This window comes from Synchiropus splendidus, chromosome 18, assembly GCF_027744825.2.
Source record: "Synchiropus splendidus isolate RoL2022-P1 chromosome 18, RoL_Sspl_1.0, whole genome shotgun sequence".
NCBI lineage: Eukaryota > Metazoa > Chordata > Actinopteri > Syngnathiformes > Callionymidae > Synchiropus > Synchiropus splendidus.
This window is the reverse complement of record NC_071351.1, coordinates 1,943,050-1,958,244: the sequence shown is the minus strand read 5'-3', so window position 1 is coordinate 1,958,244 and position 15,195 is coordinate 1,943,050. Positions and strand designations below refer to the sequence as shown.

Here is a 15,195-nt window from a genome sequence, read left to right as displayed (position 1 = left end):
CACTTGACTCAACCTCCTCACATCTTTTATTGACATTAAAGAGCTCAAAATGCTTGTTGGACACATGGGTTTCCGCCCATGTGTCCAAAGTTCCGACACTACAGCCGCTCTCAGCTGCTGCTTCTCGTCTCCGCTCCTCCAGGTCTCCGCTCTGTTAGCGGAGCTGCGGACATGCGGTCGAAAACAGCGCATTTTGAGCACTTTAAGGTCAATAAAACGCCTGTGATGTCATCGCTTTGATGTGAGAAGGCTCAATATTTTCGCTCTTTCGCCTGTAAAAAAGCCGCAGGGTTCAGACCACAAGAAAAAAGCAGCGGCTTGTAGTCCGTAAATTGCGGTACATTCGTGTTTTTAAGATGGCATCCCCAATTTGACTTCATCCTTCAACTCCTTTAAATACATGAGATTTGACGGTCGAACTGGCCTGAGTTGGTAACAATGAACCATTTGTAATGCGAGTTACGATAAGTATTCTCCATGCAAACAATACAATTTATCGTCCGAACTCACAGTAGCAATATATCACGAACCATATAGTATCGTCCCTCCGGTGTATCGTGCTGCCTGATTCCAGCCCATACACAGCCCAAATGTTTAGCCCCGCCCCCCCAGCAGCTTGACCTACTTTTTTGCATGACTAGAGAGGCTGAAGGAGGGTCGTTTCTTTAGCAGGAAAATCTCGTCAGAATCTGACATCAGTCTCCAACTCTTGGAAGCTAACTGTAGTAACTATCTCTGCGTTTAGTGTACCGATACTGCCATCATTTTACTGCACACGCAGCTTCCTAGACGCACAAACACACATTGTCTTGTAAGTTTCTGACTGTTTGCTGAGCTTAGCCTAAACTCCAGGGTCTTGTCATGCTAATACGCAGATCATCTAGTGGCCCCTCAGCCTTGTGTTTGACACTCAGGTTCTCACCTGCATTTGCTCCAGAGGAATCTCAAAGCTGAATGACTCATTATAGTAAGGATTCAGCGTGTTCTTCTTCACCGTCGTCTTCTTCTTCTTCAGCCTCTTTCCGTTCTGCAGCAGGTTGATCTTCACGTAGGGATCTGCAGGCGACAGAGCCACATGAAAAAGGCCATACTGGGACGCACCTACAGATGGGGCTAGAGCGGAGGTGGCTGAGTACTGCAGTGTCAGCACGTGAGCAGAGCGGCAGCAACTAATGGCTGCTCAAAGGCACGCTGGTCCCCGCACAATGCAGGCATTCTCGTCTCACGCGCAAATAAAAGGGGGCAAGGGAAGAGGCGGCGGCGCTGAGGCTGCTATTTCTGTCCTGAACTGAGCAGCTGGGCGACAGTCAGCCAGGCTCTCTGGTGAGGATTTACCTGACAGTCCGCCCACATCCATCTTCTTCAGGTTCTTGGCCTCCAGAATGCAGATGGTGAGTTTGCCGGCGGTGGGGACGTAACGCAGGGAGATGCAAATGTCTCCCAGCTTCTCTGGCTGCCAAGACAAAGACAGGACGATCAGCCTGACGTCATCGACTAAACCGCTCATCGAGCATTAAGCGCTTAACATCAAAATTTCAACACTTCATTAAAGCGCACATTTAAGTCGGGGGACGGCGCGGTGGCGACTAATGAGTCACCCGGCGCTGATACCCGCTGATCAGAAAGAAATCCGGCTTGACAACTCAGCGGATGTGTGAGAGGAAGTTAGCCGGCCGAGGAGGCGAGGGTCTGGTGTCAGGTCACTTCAAGAGGCTTCCTGTTCCGCAGCAGGACTGCTGCAGTCCAGACCCACCACATTATCTTCAACACTTGAAAGTGGCCGAGCTCGACGTCAGACGCAAAAAAATGAGGCGTGGGATTCGATTAAAAATAAATCTAATGAATAACTGAAAATGGGATGAATTCATCTCAATGAATCGCAGTTTAATGGTGTAAGAATATTTGCTAGAAGAAGCTACACCTTTCAATGTGAATGAATTTGGTATATTACTGAATCAAATGATGGAGCCACACATACATTTAAACAACAAAATATTGTTTACTTTGCATCAGTTCGACCAAAAATCACGACGGTGGCTATATTCAAGTTTGTAAATTAAATTAAATTAAATTAAATTGTTCTACCTATTTTGTTGTACTTAATCATAATGAACTAGTCAAAGTCCCACCGCTAAAAAAAAAGAAAACTATTTTTTTGTGTGTGTGTATTGTGTCTCTCTACCGGAGACAAATGATCACAGTGTCTCCCTCTTTTTGACATCCACCCGAGGCGGAGATTTCACCCTGATTGTGATGCTCCTGAGGAAATGACACTCCATCTGCAGTTGTCGCCCTCAAGATGAGAACACAGTGAGTTAATCCAGAACATTACCGATCTAAATTGTATTTTTATCTTGGACCTTCAGACCCGGTGAATGACAAATGGCGCGCGCCCAGCGTGACAGCTTCATTGCTTTGTCTCAACAGCGTGGGGTACAGATACCTCCTCTTGGTCGGCGCTGTCCAGGTCCCTCCACTCCTCTATGGGCTTGGCCAGGTCCAGGGTGTTCATGGGGATTTTAATCTCCCCGATGACGTCGTGTTTGGAGAAGCGATCGAAGTCGTACACGGACATCACCAGCGTCTTCCCGCCCATCTCTTGGAATGGAATCTAGGAGAGGGAAAGGACTATGAATATCAGGAGGAAAGTACAAGCGGTGGTCACTGGACGTTGTTGACTTTTGCCTGAGGCTCTGCAGACGTCTGCAGGTTCAGCGTCTGACTTTGAATTGTTTTATAGCGCCGTGTCAGCAGGAAGGTGCACCGGAGGTGGCCTTCTCCTTTAATTTGATTCCAGAACACACTCCCCTTGTCAGACCTTTTCGTGCCGTCGGAGGCTGCGTGGGATGAAAGTGACACGGGGCAGGGACTGTGATCCGAGCGGCTCTCAGATCAGCTCACCTTGAAGGTAAACGTCTCGTTGAAGACGGGGTTGAGGGTCTTCTTGTGGACTTTGGTGTCGAACTTCTTCTTCTTGTCCGGGAGGACGAAGACTTTGACGTAGGGGTCCGAGGTGCCGCCGCTGTCCATGGAGAGCAGATCTGCCGCTTGCAAGATCCCCACAGTCAGCTGAAGAGAGGAGGCAGGACTGAGTCAGCCGGCAGTGGTGACGCTTCCGACAGCTGAATTGAAGGTTGAAAATCAGCACCTTGTTCTCTTGGAAGTCATAGTCGATGGAGTACTGCAGCTTCCCCAGCTTCTCTTTCTCCTTCACCTCCTCCTCCTTCTCGTCTCCCGTCAGTCCGGGCTCCACGTCGTCTTCTTCGTCATCGTCATCCTGTTGTTTCTGCGGGGACAGAAGCAGGGGGCAGGCGGTGGACACAGTCAGCAGATGGTTGCAGGTGTGCGGCTGCGCTGAACACCAAACTCCAGCAGGTCAGCAGTCGGGTTCCTCACAGCACCTACCTGCCACTTACCCCCGCTCACCCTGGTGTTACTAGTGCAATCTGTTCATCGATGGCCAAGCTTGCAACCTGACTTGATTTCACTATTTCTTGGGTGACACCATTTGCTGTTTGGATCATGACTTCCACCATCAATACTTTATGACAATGAAAAGTAATTTATTGGCCAAAAAATGTCGCAGAGCTGCCGCCAGTTATGTGGTGAGAAAGAGGGAAAAAAAGAGGACAAAATTCAAAGAGTTAATATGCAGGTGAGTATCTTCCACATCTTGTTCTCTGGAGCGATTGGACAAAATAACACGTGACCGCTGACTATACAGGCAGGGGGAAAAAAAGCTTTTCAAAGTTGAGCGAAACATTTCTATTTGGAGCTGAATGTGGAGGCGAGAGAAACTCAAGGACACAGCTATGAGAAAGTGAAGAAGAGTGTTGCCTGAAGACGCAGAAAACCAGCTCTCAAGCCGCCTGTTTGCTCGCGCGGTTTAAATCGCTCTGTAAATATGTTGACAGGCATTGTCGAGGGGATATCCTGAAGCTCATGAGCATGTTTAAACTAGTCCTGCTAATGTGCTACTTTGTGTAAACCTCAACTCAAAATGGTGTTTTCTTTCCATCTTGTGTACATAAAAGCTAGGAAGGGTGGCGACAGTATTATGAGCCGTCTCCCTCTAGCTGAGCGTTTTCTGTGCGTCAGTCAGAAGAAGACCTCAAAAACTGATTCCATCTTGCGAATTACCATCCACGAAAGTTTTTGTAACGACTTCCCCAATGTTAAGCATATTGTTCGAGCGAACAACGGAACACTACTGCCATCTGCTGTCGCGTTTATAATCGCTATCAAATCATAGCAATGGAGTAACTGTCGAGCAATAATATTGGGGTAAAATAAATCGGGAAATAACCGTGAAGTCTGCAGGTTAGCCGTTTAAATCAATGAAGCAATTTCCATGTTTACTATGTTGTATTTCACGTAAAGAATGGAGCTAATCCATTTGTGCTTTGGGCAAAAAAAAGGGGTCAACACTTGCACTGTGGGCAAGAGCAGAGTTATGTCTCTCAATCTGCGAATGCAACTAGCATCTTGTCGAGCGCAACTTAGAACTGTAACATTCAATGACTTAAGTGATTTTAGCCAAAAATCGGGAAATTAGAGAAGCTATTTTGTGGAAGGAGGTGGTTTCTTTCCATGTCACTCGGGCTCTGAAAAAAGGACAGTCGTGGGACGTGGTTGGTTGAGCCAGTGCTGGAATAGAGTTTATCTGAATGGGAGCGGCGTTGGATTGAAAAGCGATGCCAACAGTGTCGAGCAGCCTGCAGCCACATTAAATGTTACTGCTTATTTAGCTTGGTGAAGAAGGTCGCAGATGACGCCGTCTAAGAGGTCAACTGGCGCGATGAGGCGCTGAAAGAGTTGGACTCCAACCAACGCACAAACATGAGCATACTCACGCTCACGTGCAGACTCCAGCACGCACACGCACACGCGCACGCACACACACAACCGCTCCAAAATCTGGCATTCTCCATCTTTGTCGGGGTCATAAATGCTTTTCATTCAGGCATGCCAGGCCACATAATGCAGATCCGCTCTGATGTTCCATCAAACAAGTTTTGGAATGAAGTCGGCGCTACGTTAGACATGCTCGACTGAGGACGCCCCGCCCACATGTTGGTCCAAACTTCCTGTGAAGGTTTAGGAGAGCGAGACATGGTAGGTTGGAATGTCTGCCACGTTAGCTTCCAAGAGGCCGCCACCCACTGAAACGAAAGCCACAGGCAAACATTCTGGCCGACCATTTCTCCTCACAGAAGTGCGTCGGTGGGGGGCGTCGACGACTGTCTACGCCTGTGGTTGGTCAGCAGCATGGGTCATCCAGGAAAGTTACTCTCAAGTCAAGTTGTGGCCATTCAATGGTACCTACTGCAAGGGCACATGCTGGGCTTGTAAGGAGATTTCAAGATCAGTGGTGAAACCCTGAGCAGGTCTGCACTCGTGAGGCACATGTTTCTTTGTTTCGACTGGATTCATTCGTTCACTTTTGGGTTTTTTTCTCAGGTGCTATGGACTCTCATGACGGTGGAAACGTGCTCAAAGTTCATTTTGGAGTTTCAGGTAGAAGTATGACCATTTTCCAGCGTAGCCCTTGCACATGCATGTTAGTGACCGCTAGTGAGTTGCTGAGTGCACTAGTCATTCAAAGGCTCAGAGGAGAGTCACGATCAGTTCAAACCATCTGCACTAAATCAGCTGCCAGGGTCCGACCTCAAGTCTAAACATGGCAGTCTCGGAATAGTCAAGACATACAGGAGCATTTGGTGCGGCATATCAATAGAGTGGATTTGGCGAAGCAGCTTAAACGCTCCCAAAGGTTCCTCAAGCACCCGCAGCACCTAAGCTTGCAATAGGACTAATGAAGCCATAGCACTCATTGTCATCATCATCATCATCACTGCAATCCATCCCTCGAAGCCCCGCCCACCCCCAAAAACACCCCCCCAGCTCTGGTCTGCGCTTACTCAGGGCGGCCAGAGAGGGGTGCCGTGCGCTATCAGACCTACCGTAGGCAGAGAAGTCCACCACAGTCAAGATACACGGAGCACATATAAGACACAAAGCAGGAAGGAGGAGAGCAGAGACAAAGGCAGAGATTGAACTCACAGCACACACCAAAGAAGAGTCATCACAGAGAACGAGGAAAATGACAGATCGACTGCTCGCCGTGAGACAGCGGCGGTCGGAAATAGCTTTGGAACGCGTGAACATTCCTTTATCGCGTCGGTAAATGGGATCGAATGAATCTTCTGCATTGCAAAAAAATAAACACTTTTGGTTTGTGCCATTTTCCTCTCCAATCCTGAAGCACAAGCAACAACAACATTAATGACAAACACAGTCAGTGACAAAAGAAAACATTACGGCGGCGCAAAATCGCTACCTGGGAGGGAAAGACCGTTAGAAGTCTGTAGGATGTTTACTACAGTTAATCACAGCTGCCTAACACACTGCACAGGAGATACTTCTCAACCAGGATGCATGTTTTTTCTGCTGAGATGCCTGCAGTCAGGGGGGAACACGCTATGTTGGCGCGCTTGAACGATTTCCTATAATGTGAAGGACTTTTCTCTGGGCTGGGGGCGTTCAGTGCAAAGCTGTGAATCCACTACGTGAATCAGAATCTCACTGAACCATCCCGGATTTCCTACTTTTAATTTCAAATACTTGGTTCTGAGCGCCCTCCGACGAAGTAGTGAAGTGACTGAAGTCGCTAAGAATTGGGACAACACTTGATGACATCACGCGTGATTGGCTGCTTTTGTTTCCTGCATATCGAGATGTTTTGGAAATGACAGCTCCAATGTTCTTGCAACCTCTTGCATCGGCGCTGATCATCTCACTTGGTTTGGTGAACCAACGGAGAAGAAGTGGGCGGAGCCTATGTTGCAGCGAGAGGTGTGAGGATGCTAACGTTAGCCTGGATGCTAGCCCACTGTTGTTTGTTCAGAAGAAATCCAAACCTACTGTTGAACATCCATGTTGTATTGTTGATGTTGTGGGACACGGTGGAGCATTTGGCTCGCTGACGTGTGACACCAGAGAAAGTCAACAAAGGGAAGAGTGGTCCTGGCTACTAACACGTCCCTGTTCTCCTGTCCAACATTGTTTTGCTGTATCGCTGTGACTTTATTGCGAAATTTAAAAGGGTTTATGTCGATTCTAATATTTGATAATGACCAAATACTGGTTCACTCTCGACGAAAGGTTCGAACTTGCGCTGAACTTCACGCTAAGTCAAGCGGTTAAGTCGCTCTCAGTCGGAGGAGGAAGGCAGGAGTGGAACATACCTCTCCTCCCTTCAGATTCTTCATTCCCATGTCACCCTTCCCCTTCTTCCCCTTCTTGTTCTTCTTCTTCTTGCAGCAGCACTTCTTGATGATGCAGAAGCAGCATGTGAGGATGAGTAGCGCGGCGACCACGGCAATGGCAATGATGGCCCACGACGGCACTGAGGGGAGACGCGCAGACAAAGATTCACACCCGCACCAGACGGAAGCAAAGACTCTGACATTTGACCAATGAGTCATTTAGCCCACTTCATGTCGTGCTCCGGGCGAAATATATTTAGCAAGAGGAGCTAAGTTAGCAATTAGAGCGGCTGGAAAATGAGATTTGGCCGCCATTAGGGAGGGTCAGCCGGTGATCAATACCCAATAAAGACATTAGGAGGCAGCCAGCGCCAGCAGCCAAAAAGGTAAATCTAATTCCAAAATGGCTGCTGAGACTCGCGCAGCTGTTCGTCCAACAGTCGACACTCACGTGGGATTTTGTCGATTTCGTTCAGAAACTTGTTCTTGATCTCGTCGAAGGCATCGTTCTTGTTGACCGGCTCGGTGGAGTTGTCGGCGGAGACCAGCGCCACGGGGGCCGGAGTCACAGTCAAGGCACTGGCCCCTGTTGGCTTTGCAGCGACCATGGGTGTTGTCTGGTGCTTGAGCAAGTTCCACTTAGTCATTTAGGCTGCACGCACAGTCCCTGCGCCAGAGAGAGGGAGGGAGGGAGAGCTCCAGTTATCCATCAATATTTCGTCAAAAATCAAAGCAACATGGCGGCGTGGAGCAGCGCCGCCCTGCACCACACGTTGAGGCAATTACGCAGAATCAAACCAGCTCATTCTGGGGAGGAAACCAGAGGGCCAGGCGGCTTGACCCGAGGCCAAGAAAAGTGCAAAGAACGGCAAAAATGATGTGAAACCAAAGTCATCATGTGGTTTCAACCATCCAAAGATGGCGGTTAGATTTGTCAGCAGCTCATTAGCTGGAGCAGAAACTTCATAGCACGTCACCCACGTCCAACTGCACCACGCAGCTTTGCTTGCTTCCCCTCCCAATGGTCCGTGCCACACAGAGAGGAGCAACACACACAGCAGGACGCTCATAATCGGGGTGGAAAATAACTCAAACACGGCATGACAAAACAGCAAAGCGCACCTCTGCGATATTTTCAGTGAGTGATATGTTATTTACTACGACACAGCTGAGCCAGGAGTGAGACCTGGCAACACATTTCCACCATCCGAGATGGATCACAGCACGGCAATGCCGACGTACTTCCCAGACCTGCCCGGGCCAGTGAGCCGTGACTTGAGAAGGTTTCCACACACTATTTAGGAAAAATGACCATTCATCCCGGGTGTGTTTGAAATCCAGCCGGTGATGCTTGGACGATCAAGGAATAGAAATGAAAGAGGGATGGGGGAGGCAACAGCTGGAAGCAGTTTCTGGAGGTGTTCAGACAGATCAACAAATGTTCAATCAGTGCTCTTAACACCCTGAGGAATCGCAGCGTGACACGTCCAGCCAGATGAGTGACGGCGCTCTCAGACAGCAGGGCAAGACCACAAGAAACATCCTGGCTGTGGAAGCCTCTCAAGCACCAGTTCTTCGACTCCGTGGCCGTTTTTTCATCGACATTAACACGTGCATGTTTTAACTTTTGGCACCTTCACACGCCCTTCTCACGCGGCTCTGATGTCATCGCTGCTTATTATGCGTTGCACTGGTGTCACCACCGAGGTTGTCAAAAGACTCCATCTCTCCTTTATGGACATTTCATCCTCTGCGTCCTTCACATCAGACCAGAGCAGACCATCAAATTAACATTCATGGACAAGCGCACCGGCGTTTTATCTTCTGTGTCCTCTCCGTCTGTCCACTCAGGGGTCTTAGAATAATATGTGGGGCCTCGTAAATTGGGAGTGTGGCTGAAATACATTGTTACTGCTGCCTCTTTTGCCAGCAGAAAACAAATGTGACGCATCACTGAAGATGGTGCTGCTATCTAACACACCCATGACCAGCCTCACCCTCGCAAAATACACCGGGAAAATCCTTTTTTGTTTCACAATCAAACGTCCATTAGACACTCCAGTTAAGGATGTGGTTTCTATCAAATCCACCAAAACTGATATTTGCTCTTGTCATTGAGTTGTACTTCAGGAGCACAGCATTGCCGGCTGCATTGGGCTTCTATCGGAAACGAATTCTGACGTTTTCAACCCTTGAACTTGTTTTAATAGCAGCGAAGATGGCTGTGATCTCTGGCCCACTGCAGTGCAGCTCTGCTCATGTTCCACCCCTTATCACCAAACACGCTGTTCCGGCTTGGACGCAGATCATTCCCCGTCATCTCTGGTGCTCAAGCTTAATATAGTTAGTGCAATAATAACTCGGCGCTGGAAGAGAGGCACAAGCAGGTATAAATATTTGATCGTTGACGTGCCTTCTGCGATTTGGGGAAAAACACGCATCCAATTTGTGTTACATTTGTGTGCCAGCTAAAATGCCGTCATGTCAGCGTTAATCTGCCACATGGATGAGACATTTGGACGACAAAGTGTCAAACTCAACCACGGGGCGGGACAACAAAAGGTCAAACTGGATCAACACTGAAGGAAAAAGGATTGTTATTTAATCCTTTATTGTTGTCGTATTAGCTGTAATAGTAGCTTGAACTGTTGCAGTACATGATGGGACTTTTTACAGGAGGAGCATCTGTCAACAGGATGTAACTGCTGAAATCTCTCTTGTGAAAGTCTGGATCTCTGCCATGTGCGACCATTTGGATCTCCTCCTAAAATGTATTTCATTTTCTACCCAGTTTGTCTCAGATTTTCGACATGTCTTGTTCCATTCTAATTCAAATTAATTAATTCAGAATATTTTTTCACATTATGATACATGGTCACATTACTTAAATATATGGACTAATAATGAATGCAAAGACTTCAATGATATTACATACAGTCGGTCATCAGTCAAGAAGGTTTCCTGCAGGGATTTTTAATGTCCAGCAGGTGTCAGTATCAACACAGTATCAGCACAGTGCGTCATTGTGTCAAAACGCTTTATGATGCCTCATTTACACATCACTATAAAAGCTGTTGGGGAATCAGCAGGAGTGTAGTGAGGTCCCAGTAAAGCTGTTTGTGAAATGAGCAAAGGAAAAAGACACACTGACATGATGAGAAAAGGATAAAAACAAGGCATTAAACGGGAATGAGATAAAATATAGTCATTGGAAAGAAAAACATCGTAGTTATTAAAAGAAATGGCTGAACAGCAGGGAACATCACAGAGCATCTCTTTCTTTCCTACAACTGCAGCGACGACCTACTGACCACCAGAGTGCCACACCCCCCTGCTCGCACCCCCACTTTGTGCAAATGAGCTTGCTGTGTGACATGTTATTACAGGCTTGTTAGCGCTCAGGTCACGGTAAAGAAAACACTCCAAGGAAGGAACGATGTATCAAAACAACAGGCGCGTACCAATAATTAGCATCAACTCTTGTGCCGGTCCCCTTTGGCGCTTACCACATCCCTGCATGACTGTATGCACAGATGTGCGGCTCAGCTGATCTGTTTGAGGGAGGGGGGGGAGGGGGGAGGAGGGGATGGTCCATGTGTGCCTGAATTCACTTGAATCGTGGACAGCAAGTTGAAACATTCTAATCCTCGATTTCAAACGGCTTCTGCGAATAAACACCAAACGGCGGACGGGGTCATGCGGCTGCCGCTCGGGGCGACAGTCGGAGGCATTGGGGCGGCAAATTAACTATTGAATATGCAGCGCAGAGAAAGGGTTCCTGCATTCAAAGGCAAAGAGGAGCACAGGCTGCTAGCTTGTCACAGGTCAGCAGAGGAACAGGGTCTTCAAAGACACAAAGCAATCTCAATAATGAGAGGCCAATGAAACGGCCGGGCCCACTCGGAGGCCCCCGCCATCTGTGACATTACGGGTTATGTGTGGGTGGGTGGAGCGCTTGGCCTCCAGCTGAACTAGTTGTGCATCCACAGTGCAGCTTCATTTCCTCCAAGTCTCATTAGGGCGAGTGTGGCGGGGTGGGTTTCTTGAAAAGAAATGAGTCAGCCGACAGCAGAATTTATGATGTTCCTCCATGGAACACGCGCCGTTTCTTCGCTGCACCTTGATAGACCGGCCACGAACAAACCACAAACCAGCGCTAATTTTCTGTTTACTTTGATGCCGACTGAGTCTTTCATCTGAATCCCGGCGAGCTATTTCAGGACGGCATCAAGGCTATTACTCACGAAGAAGGACTGATGATGAAGAGACTGAGAGAGAATGTCTCCCAGACTCGCAGCTGGCCTCTGGTCCCTGCGCCCGTGAGCACCTCCTTTATCAATCAGACGGAGAAATCTGAGGTCCGTTCCGTCCACCCCTCTGTAACATGGACTTGGGGCTTCCGGGGAAATAATGGCCTCATTTTGGTCAAGTTTTAATGGGATGACAGGCAGATTTTGGCGATGGCCTGTTATTTACCACTGAAGGATGAGATGGTGTGTGGGCCGCAGCCCCGTCTGAACCCTGGAGTGGAGACTGCATGGTGAATTTTAATTTCAATCCTCATTTATTAGCAGCAATCTAGCTGGTCGCAGTGGCATGACACTCTAACCAGCGCCATGAGAACATTCACAGGCGCAGATTTCAGCTGGTGCACCGAGGTATCAAAGAGACGGCCTTACAAGGTACCGAAAATACTCTCTCTTAAGTCAGTCCACGGTTGACAGCCTTGCCCAGTTGGCATTGGGCAAGAGGAACTTCTAGTGACGCAGGAAGTCCTTCAGAGCTACGTAGAAACGTTCTGTGCAGGGGACACGTAGCTGGAGGGGAGATAAGGACAGTCAAAGACGAGGAGCGAATGAGAAGTCTTTAAGACAAGGAGTGACAATGACAAATGAAGATAGAGGGATGGAGACACGACGTGACAACACGAGATGAAGATTAGGAAAGACGAAGACAATGTTGGACGCTGGTGAGAGGAGAATGAGAGGGAGAGATAAAGACAAGCGGGACATGCAGATAAGAAGGGGACGCGGGAGAGGTGAAGAAGAACCATGGTCTCCGAAGAGAGGAGGGTTGAGTCGGACCACGTGGACATTTAAATTCAAGAATGATCCGTAAAGTCTGGTTTCCTTTCAAATATTTAAAAGACGGCAAAAATCCTGCCTTGAACTCTTGGGTTTCTTCAGGACAGGTATTGGAGGGGTATTACGTTTCACAGCGAGATAAACTGCGCGATGACCGAGGCCACCGTTAGAGGTAGACATCGCTTATTTGGGCCAAGAAAATCCAATTAGTTTTGGGAAAACCTTTCTCATCTCCGGAGCGCGGCGGAGATAAGGCTGTGAGAAAGGTTACCGGCTCATCAAGTCAACACGCAGAATCTGGGAGAAGACCCAGCCTTCCCTGTGCATCAGTCCTGTTTTTTTTTTAAAAGAGGATCAGGTTTCAAATCTGTCCGTGCAGATATACAACGCTCATTCTCACCTGCAGCTGAATGTGACTCAGCTATTATCAGAGGGGAAGCTTGATGGGAGGCGCCAGTCTTTGAATGGAGCGGCGGGGGTCGTTTACAGCCAGTTGCCATACATCCTCCCTCTCTCCCCCCCGTCAGCACAACCCCTGTCTCTCTCCTCGGATTGGTCGATTAATCACACTGTCACAAAGACGGTGACCCAATCTGGATTTACGGCTCTGAGGGGAAATGTGAATGAGGGGAGGGCGTCCGCCGCGGCCCAGCTATCCTCATTTCAAAAGTGCTTTGGCCTCGGAGTTAAAAAAAATAAATATTTACAGATTTACAACATCTACTGTCTATATATATATGACAGAAAAAAAGCTGACTATTTCTGGCTCAGCGCTGTTGCCAGGCAACCCAGTGCAGAACAAAGTAAGTTAGAGGTCCCAAGCAAGAATAGTTTTTTTTCCTCACTATTTTGAGTCTGAATGTATTATAGATACTGTCAGTCTCGTGAAGAATTCAAGACCAGAGGACTTCAGAAAAGAACTGCACTCCTCCACACAGTTTACCATGGCCCACTCCGTCACATGCTGCCCTCACCAGCAGCACGACCGACAACAGTCTTATGAATTACTTTGCTATATTTAAACCCAGTTTCAGTCTACAACCTGTAAATATTTGTACCAGAGATATTTGATACTTGACTTGTGTCAGCTGAGAAAGAGTATTCATGGAAGTAAGAAACATTTTTGCCATCATTGTAAAACAGTTTGTCATCGGATAAGCTGCTCTATCTCTAATATCTCTAAAAAGCTCATTGTTATCAACAATATTTCAAATGCTAAATATGGTGTCAAACTAATAGGTAGAATCAGTGTAAAGCAGAAATGTTTTCACCTGCTAAAATCAGAATATTGGTGCAACGACCTCCTCTGAACACTTTTATTTTGTATAGGTTGAACCGACCAGAGCATGAAAGCAGTAGCAGAAAGTGAAGACAAGCCTGTCATGATATCAATTTTGTAGACATGTTACGAGATATTTTACCACTGTCTAGACCGAGGATGCATAAATGAGAAAATAAATCAACTGTATATCACTAAATACCAGTGTGTTTTAGGTTGTACCCAGTTCACTGAGAGTTTTGCTGACATCAGGTTTTTTTTTTAACAGCAAATGAAATACCAAGATATAAACATGCAAAATCAAGTTTTCACTTCTCATGACTTTATACAAAAGATACATAAATCTCTCTGCTACGAATAATAAGAATCTTTGAAATGAAGTAGCACATTTTACAGATTTTTTTTTCCTTCCCGGGATGAAGCACAAAGTGCTGTGTCAGCACAACAGGAAGCAGCGGCTGGTGACGGCGTCTGAGCGTTTAACACCGAGGCGCAGTCATTTCTGCCAACAAGGCACACCATCACATGGAGAGCAGCCAGCGCTGGTCAGACGCCTCTCTCTCACCTGGGGTGAGAAGCTGACAGTAGCTGAGCAGTCACAATGCGCTCGCATGTCAGGAACAGGCCGGCGATGACTCACTTAAGAGTCCGCTGGAATCACACTTTAGGAGCCAGGAAATATCTGTCCCATGAAGCGACGCCGGTGTGGATGAGAGGGGGGGCAGACACTCGAGAAAAACGCCCCAAGATCTGGCACTACTATCAGACCAGTCGAAATATCTTCTTTCATCAGTGTCAACATTTGGGAGTTTTAACTTACTCGGGAAATGTAAATGAACTTCCCAATATTCTCTTGGGCTTCGTGCATGTTGTGAGTGTATCGGATTATTTCTCACTGAGAGAGTGACGACCGGGAGCCGCAGCCCCAGGTCCAGTCTTAATGAGCCAGTCTGGATATTCAGGGGGAGAAGACGGACGATCTCATCTGTTTGCAGTTCAAACCTGCATCCAGCTGAGCTCCCTGACATAATCCACACGGTGGTTTGTTTACTACTTGTGAAACCTGAGTCGTCATGTGACCACGACTAACGCGGTTCTATTGACTGCCTGCGATACTTGCCACACCAGCTGCTCAAAAACCCAGCTTTATCCTTCCAGTCAGAGAAAACCCTCTCTTGAGGACACACGCCATTTGAAGCAGTTGAAAAGTCAAAGGTGTGAATCCTAGTGTGTCAGTAATACACTGCAAGGGTCAGCAATAATCCAGTCAGAGCTATACAGGACAGGACCTTGTCCTTGCTCCTGTGACCCGCCACAGTTGTTCGTCCCACCAGGGTCGGCAGGGGAAAAAAAAAAAAACCATCCTGCTGCAGTGTGCAACCTCATGACAACTGTCACTCGTCTGACAGCTTCACTCCTGCATTTTAAGCAGAGAATTCCTGGAGACTTCAGCAACTGATAGGATGCCACCGGCAGCCATGGTCAATGAGAAACACTCGCATCCACGCTGCTCCCCCACACCACCCTCTCCTGAAAGTACTATCAGTTTTTGATCAATTCCTTC

General features: G+C 47.7%; 1 protein-coding gene across 4 annotated transcripts in view; it reads right to left on the bottom strand.

Annotated features, from left to right (window-relative positions):
- Positions 1–15,195, bottom strand: part of LOC128749235 (synaptotagmin-2-like) — a 38,913-nt gene that overhangs the window by 3,882 nt on the left and 19,836 nt on the right. For 3 of the 4 annotated variants that reach the window (XM_053848621.1, XM_053848623.1, XM_053848622.1), the window contains 7 exons: positions 7,720–7,935; positions 7,248–7,408; positions 3,149–3,286; positions 2,902–3,069; positions 2,444–2,611; positions 1,336–1,453; positions 923–1,056 (listed from right to left, as the gene is read on the bottom strand). In XM_053848621.1, coding sequence (XP_053704596.1) covers positions 923–1,056; positions 1,336–1,453; positions 2,444–2,611; positions 2,902–3,069; positions 3,149–3,286; positions 7,248–7,408; positions 7,720–7,915 — 1,083 coding nt within the window. In that variant the 5' untranslated portion in view covers positions 7,916–7,935. Of the gene's footprint in view, positions 1–922; positions 1,057–1,335; positions 1,454–2,443; positions 2,612–2,901; positions 3,070–3,148; positions 3,287–7,247; positions 7,409–7,719; positions 7,936–15,195 lie in introns of those variants that run through there. The other variant, XM_053848624.1, reaches the window with a different exon arrangement.